A 7500-nucleotide genomic window follows, 5' to 3' on the forward strand; every position below is an offset into this window, starting at 1 on the left:
CTTAGTTATTTCAACTTTCAACTGTCACAAGACTTCTTTAGTTAAGTTGAAATAACCTTTAGTTAAGTTGAAATAACTTTAAAAAAAAACTATGCAAATTATTACACCACTTTTTCTCATTGAGACAGCAGTTAATTTCTTAGAGTGTACAGGAATGATGGAAGTCTCACTTTGTGCCATCCTTTGAGTGGCCACTTTCTCCTCTTCAGCAGGTATCCTTCACAGTTTCCAGGAGTGGTCCTGTCATTGGAACCGTCACTTGTTGCATGAGTCTCCACAAGAAGATCATCAATCACTTCCCAATCTTTGGTGATCTACAGATAAGACAATCAGTGGGAGGTAAATTATGTTTCCTAATGAGCAAGGTTGGGTAGGATTACTTTGAAAGAATACATGTGGATTACATGTATGTATGTACATACATTTGGATTACTTGTAATCTGATTACTTTTGGATTACATTTCAAAGTAATCCTACCCAACCCTGCTAATGAGATTGTCAGTTTCATTCAGTTGATTAAGTTAGAAAATGATGAACTGGCTGTTCCATCAATAAAACATAAAAAAAATATAAATAAATAGAAATTAAGCCTCTCAGATGTTTGATAACTGATGTCAGATTTCAGTGGGAAAAAAGGATTAGATACCCAATCACGAGCTTAAATTGGGTGCAAAAGTAGTGTTGTAGAACTTTGTGAGAAACCGGGAAAGGTTTAAACATGTTCAAAAATTTTGTGATGTCATGATAAATTGTGATCCAAAAGTGAATAACAGGATTTAGTTTTTGCAGATGAGTGGTAGTCTTGTGTAAAAGTACATGAAAGTGGACAATTAGGTACAACATAACTGATTCTTCCATTCTCTCTGTAACATGAAACCTATGAAAAGCATGCCTCACTCTTCAAAAGAAGACAATTTTGAGATGTTAACAGTCAAACTTTAGATTTTTGGAAAAGCGTTGGGAAAATGCAGTAAGAAGAATTGGTTTGCATGTGCTCTAGCACATGGGCAGAAAAATCAGATAATGGGAATTTGTAAGGTATAACCTTACACAGGCACGAACAGAACACTTTGGCAGAAACTGAAGCATGACTATGGTACCAGTCATAAATAACAAAATCTACCCACTACTGAAATCTCAGTAACCACTAAGGCTAGATAGCAGATTTTGACTACAATTATCCCAAGACCCCAAATTTCTATTTGATCCAATTGAATTTTTTTTCTTGAAAATGGACAAAAATGCTTAATTGACCTTGAAACCTACTAAAATTGCATCTCAATAACCAGTGAGGCTAAATACGAGGTTTAACAAACTCTGATCCTCTTCCTCAACTGTGATTTGTTGAACCTGAAATTAAAAAATACTCAAGTTTTAAGTTGTACAAAATGGCAAATGACCCAATTGATTGATAGTGAATTGTTTTGAAAGTGATTGAAATAGCAAACAATTGCTTTGCAAAATGATTTAATCTCATGCAACACTCAAAAGATGTAAATACAAGCATCATTGTACAGACTGAACATTGGAGACTGTTCATTCTTGGTGGACATCTGAAGACTGAAAGTTGTTTTTCTTGTTTGTTTGTTTTTTTTTTATCTTAAATCACTTAAGATTTGCCTTTCAGATAAAAAAAATAGTTGAAGCACAGCTGCCTCACAAATGTGGCATCATGCAAAACAACCAGTGTCACCTGAGAATAAACAGAAAAACTACAGCATGAATCAAATGTTACTGAGGGTTTTATTGTGGTAAGGGCGTATCATGAAAGGAAGGAAAACGTACCCTACTATTCCTGTAACCATTTTCATTTAACATCTCACCTCTACAACTGTGTTCTGCAGAACAGATACGAACACCAGCGCCGGTTTTATTGTAATTCTGACATAACCTCCATATTCCTTAAACTCGTATCATCTGCAGAGCGACCTTTGACCCACCTGTTTGGAATGACGAGATGACAGAGTGCTGGTGCTGTGAGAGAGCGATGGCTTATTCCATGTCAGCGAGGTTTTTTCCAGCATGCTCGCCAGTGATTGGCTGCGTTTGAGCGAATCTCCGTAGGAATCCATGTTGGAGGCTAGGTCTCAGATTCCTGTCTCTGCTGTGATTGGTTGGTTTTGAACAGAGATTTGCTGCAATCTGCCACAAGCCCCCTGTCAGGTCAGGATGATTAGGTTAGCCAGTGGCTGAATGGCCCTGAATTTACCAATACTAGGTTATAGTACTTGTGAACATTAAAACAGTAAGAGCTACAGCAATCTGACAGTTGGCTCCAGTGACCTTAACCCAAATGAATTATCTCTGGCTGACACTGTGTGTGTGTGCCACATTTAGTCCAAATCATGTGACCTTTGCCAAAATGAGTTGGGTTTTTTAAAAGAAATTTTCAGGATCAACCTTCACTGACATACCAAGATTGATAGAAATTGCCTAAAATAACTCTTCAAGTGCAATTCTGAGGCTAACCTTTATCCATAGACCACGTTTAGTGGAAATTGCACAAAGGTGCACATGCTGCTTTTTCTTCCATAAACTGCAGTGATGAAATGAAACTGGTTCAACTTGAAATCAAGCGTCATGATAACATACAACCACATAACAGTCAAAAGCAGCCTGAGGCTAAATGCAGTCTAAAATGTAGAACTGAACCAAAAAAACTAAACCGGATACATATTGAGGAACAGATTAAGGAATAGAAGCCAAGAGCACTGTTTTAAAGCCCAGTTGTCCATTGTTATCCATCTCAAGGGTATGCATCCCAGAAGCATATCAATGAAAGTAAGAAAAGGGCTTAACAAGTAGAAGTATGATATTACTCCTGTCATAATGCCTAATTAATTCATCAACTTTAGAAAATAGTGTAAAGAGAGAACAAATGAAGATGTTAATCTAATAAAGTGATGGGGATCTGCACACACAAGAGCACACAGTGTAATTCTGCAGATTGAGACTGGGTTGAAAAATGCAGAGGTGGGACGAAGTCACTGTCAAGTCCTTCTCAAGTCATCAATCTGCAAGTCCCAAGTCAAGTCTCAAGTCAGCTTGCAAATACTTGGTGGTAATTATGACTTGAGACTTGACTTGGGACTTGTTGATTCATGAATTGAGAGTAACTTAATTGTGACTTTGTCCCACATCTGTAAAAATTAAATGAGAAGCACGTCAACTTTTCAACCTGATATTAGTTGATGCTTGTCCAAAAAAAAAAAAAAAAAAAAAGTAACATTGAAGGTTACGCTTATCTTTTGCTACATCATTTTGGGTCTAAAGAAAACCTGGAGAATTAAATATCGTTACTAAGTGTGCACACCGCCGTGCTTATTGGTGTAGCCATATGATGAACATGAAGCAAACAGGATTTTACAAACTTCTGAGACTGAATTTTTCAGAAGAAGATGAACTACTGCAAATTCCTTTAAAACAGATTATTAGATGTTACAAAATCCAAAATTAATATTTCAGAGCAGAACTGCTTACTGCTACTTAAGCATATGAAAGAATGACAGGGAGTGACCTTGGATATGTTTATTTTAAAAAAAGTAAGTATTCCTGCAGGAAAATTGGTAAGCTTGACACAAGTATATGCACCTTAATAAAAGAGCTAATTGTTCCTCCATGAAAGACAGATTAATATAGCATCTAATGACAGACATTAAAATGTAAGGGCATGTTTATTCAAATTTGCAATTCATGGATGTTTTGTAGTTCATGGATGTTCCACAGACTGCTCCTTCCCAAGTGCAGGACCAACAGACTGAAAATCTCCTTTGTCCCTCAGGCCATCAGACTGTACAACTCCTCACTCAGGGGGAGGAGGAGTAACAGGAAGACAGAGGTTGGGAATGAGAGGAACAGTAATAAAAAAAAAGTATTAATCAGTATGGCTGGTATTTATATTTATATTTGCAAACTGTTTTTTTTTACTTTCAGTTATGATACTCTGTGTGTTTCTTACCCTGTGTGCTGCTGGAACCACAATTTCCCTGAGGGAGTCTTCTGAAAGGATCAATAGTTCTGTCTAATCTAATCTAAGAGTTATATTGTAGTCTGCGTTTTTTTATGTCAATTTCAATTTCAGAGGCACTTCTAAAATATTAAAAATAATGATAAAATAAATTTTTTTAAATGGCTGTTTGTATAATTTTTTTGGGGGGGGGGCGCTCGGAGGGGGTCTCGCCCGGGAAGTAATTCAATGTAGAACCGCCATTGCTGACAACCGAAAATGTGAATTGAGACCTCAGATTCTGGAGATACAGTAAGTGAGATTTCAGAGATAAATCTGCAGAATAGATAACACATCATGTTTTTCTTGTTTGAACCACAAGAGGAGATAAAATGTATATAGATGGATTTGATTTGACAGCGTGAGCTCATTATTGCTCTGCACACCACTGTGTGAGCACGGTTTTGTGACCAGTGCTGTGTGCTTGTACAAAATAACAAAACCAGCAAGACTTTTTTTTTTTACCAAACTTGGTGGGAACATTACTTGGGTAGTGTCTTCAGATGACTGGCTTTGAGAAAAGCCTGGTCAAAGGTCAAGCAATCCATAGACCATAAAACATGTTCACTATATTTCTGCAAGCAATGTAGCTAGAGGTTTGATCAAAGGCGAAAATATTTATTATTTCAATGGTTGAAGTAACATCATGACAAAATCCCAAAGAAGTCATAAAAAACTTGCTCAGTGATGTGTTGTCCCTCAAAGCTTGCTGGATATATAATGCTGTAAGTATTCATATACTATAAGTAAGCATTCAAATTTAACTACACCAAGGAGGTAACGTTTTCACTGGCAGTGTCAATTTGACTGTCTATACAGTATTTCTGTGTAGGCTCTCAGTTGTCCAGGTGGTTTCCATAGTAGAGAAGCTTGAATCTTCGACTGGACTGGGTTGCTTGACGCGAGGACGTTTCGCTTCAAATCGCAGAAGCTTCCTCAGCTACAACTTCCAGAGCAAGAATTTTAGCTGAGGAAGCTTCTGCGATTTGAAGCGAAACGTCCTAGCGTCAAGCAACCCAGTCCAGTCGAAGATTCAAGCTTCTCTACTATGTCTATACAGTAGTGTTCAGAATAACAGTAGTTCGGTGCAGCATCTGCAGTGATGCGGTCGCTGTATCGGACCATCGTGGTGAAGAGAGAGCTGAGTAGGGGGGCAAAGCTCTCAATTTACCAGTCGATCTACGTTCCGATCCTCAACTATGGTCATGAGATTTGGCTCATGACCAAAAGAACGAGATCGCGAGTACAAGCGGCCGAGATGAGTTTCCTCCGCAGGGTGGCTGGGCGCTCCCTTAGAGATAGGGTGAGGAGCTCGGTCACTCGGGAGGAGCTCGGAGTCGAGCCGCTGCTCCTCCACGTCGAAAGGAGTCAGTTGAGGTGGCTCGGGCATCTTTTCCGGATGCCCCCTGGACGCCTTGCTGGAGAGGTGTTCCGGGCACATCCCATTGGGAGGAGGCCCTGGGGAAGACCCAGGACACGCTGGAGGGACTACTTCTCTCGGCTGGCTTGGGAACGCCTTGGGGTTCCCCCGGAGGAGCTGGGGGAGGTGTGTGTGGATCGGGAGGTCTGGGCTGCTTTGCTTGAGCTGCTGCCCCCGCGACCCGACTCCAGATAAAGCGGAAGAAAATGGATGGATGGGATGGATGGCTTCTAAGTGTTATATTTCAACTGCTTATGTCTAAAGTCTATGGAAAAATGACTACATTCAGCACAAACTTTGATTTTATTTTTTTTTAACGTTCTGGAAAGTTCTAAAAGTTTCTTGAAATTTGTAGAAAATTCTGGACAGTTCTAGCAGTTAAAGAATATTCTAGAAGACTACTCAGTAGTAGGGAAGCTGAATCAAGAATATTCTTGAAAACAGACAAATTTCAAAATATTGTCCTGATCACAGAAGCAAAGTTTCTGTGGAATAACAGCTATTTTCTATTTATTTAAGGCATAACAGGTTAGGAAAACACACTGTGTACCCAGGAACAAAACAAAAATAAAAATTTGTTACATAGTGTTATAGGCTGTTCATCCACAATGATCTCCATTGCTTTAAAATGGGAAAAAAACAAAACAAAAAAAAGAGACACGTGGAAGAAAACGGAAAACAACCATCAAAATGGATAGAAGAATAACCAGAATGGCAAAGGCTCACCCATTGATCAGCTCCAGGATGATCAAAGACAGTCTGGAGTTACCTGTAAGTGCTGTGACAGAAGACGCCTGTGTGAAGCTAATTTATTTGCAAGAATCCCCCGCAAAGTCCCTCTGTTAAATAAAAGACATGCAGAAGAGGTTACAATTTGCCAAAGAACACATCAACTGGTCTAAAGAGAAATGGAGGATTATTTTGTGGACTGATGAGAGTAAAATTGTTCTTTCTGGGTCCAAGGGCCGCAGACCGTTTGTGAGACGACCCCCAAACTCTGAATTCAAGCCACAGTTCACAGTGAAGACAGTGAAGCATGTTGGTGCAAGCATCATGACATGGGCATGTTTCTCCTACTACTGGGCCTATATATCGCATACCAGGTATCATGGATCAGTTTGGATATGTCAAAATACTTGAAGAGCACATGTTGCCTTATGCTGAAGAGGACATGCCCTTGAAATGGGTGTTTCAACAAGACAATGACCCCAAGCACACTAGTAAACGAGCAAAATCTTGGTTCCAAACCAACAAAATTAATGCCTCACAAATGTGAAGAAATCATGAAAAACTGGTTATACAACTAAATACTACAACCCCTGGCAATAATTATGGAATCGCCGGTCTCGGAGGATGTTCATTCAGTTGTTTAATTTTGTAGAAAAAAAAGCAGATCAGACATGACACAAAACTAAAGTCATTTCAAATGGCAACTTTCTGGCTTTAAGAAACACTAAGAAATCAGGAAAAATAATTGTGGCAGTCAGTAACGGTTACTTTTTTAGACCAAGCAGAGGGAAAAAAAATACGGAATCACTCAGTTCTGAGGAAAAAATTATGGAATCATGAAAAACAAAAGAACGCTCCAACACATCACTAGTATTTTGGTGCACCACCTCTGGCTTTTATAACAGCTTGCAGTCTCTGAGACATGGACTTAATGAGTGACAAACAGTACTCTTCATCAATCTGGCTCCAACTTTCTCTGATTGCTGTTGCCAGATCAGCTTTGCAGGTTGGAGCCTTGTCATGGACCATTTTCTTCAACTTCCACCAAAGATTTTCAATTGGATTAACCCACTGTGATTCAGGCAGTAAAGTGCTGCATCATTCCAAAGGATGGGATTAAACTGTAATTACATAAAAAATCTTTAAATATGGTAATAGAACCACACCAACCAGCTCTGCCATCAATGAAAGAAATCCCATTTGCCAAATCTAAAAATGTCACTTTCTTTATAAGCACCTGTTACCGCCAAAAGTACTTCACACATCCTTGCATTATTGGCAGCATTTGGGTTTAAGATGAAAAAGGCACAAATGTTGTATTTTTCATTAAAATGGTTCTAGATTA

The 7500-nt window shown here is 38.9% G+C and overlaps 1 protein-coding gene across 1 annotated transcript in view; it reads right to left on the reverse strand.

The window, feature by feature from the left end:
• The window catches only part of osbpl7 (oxysterol binding protein-like 7), a 31966-nt gene that overhangs the window by 23707 nt on the left and 759 nt on the right, over positions 1-7500 (reverse strand). The window contains exons 2-3 of the mRNA XM_034194100.1: positions 1941-2156; positions 171-314 (exon numbers count right to left, since the gene is read on the reverse strand). Coding sequence (XP_034049991.1) covers positions 171-314; positions 1941-2072 — 276 coding nt within the window. The 5' untranslated portion in view covers positions 2073-2156. The remainder of the gene's footprint in view (positions 1-170; positions 315-1940; positions 2157-7500) is intronic.

This window comes from Thalassophryne amazonica, chromosome 18, assembly GCF_902500255.1.
Source record: "Thalassophryne amazonica chromosome 18, fThaAma1.1, whole genome shotgun sequence".
Taxonomy (NCBI): Eukaryota; Metazoa; Chordata; class Actinopteri; order Batrachoidiformes; family Batrachoididae; genus Thalassophryne; species Thalassophryne amazonica.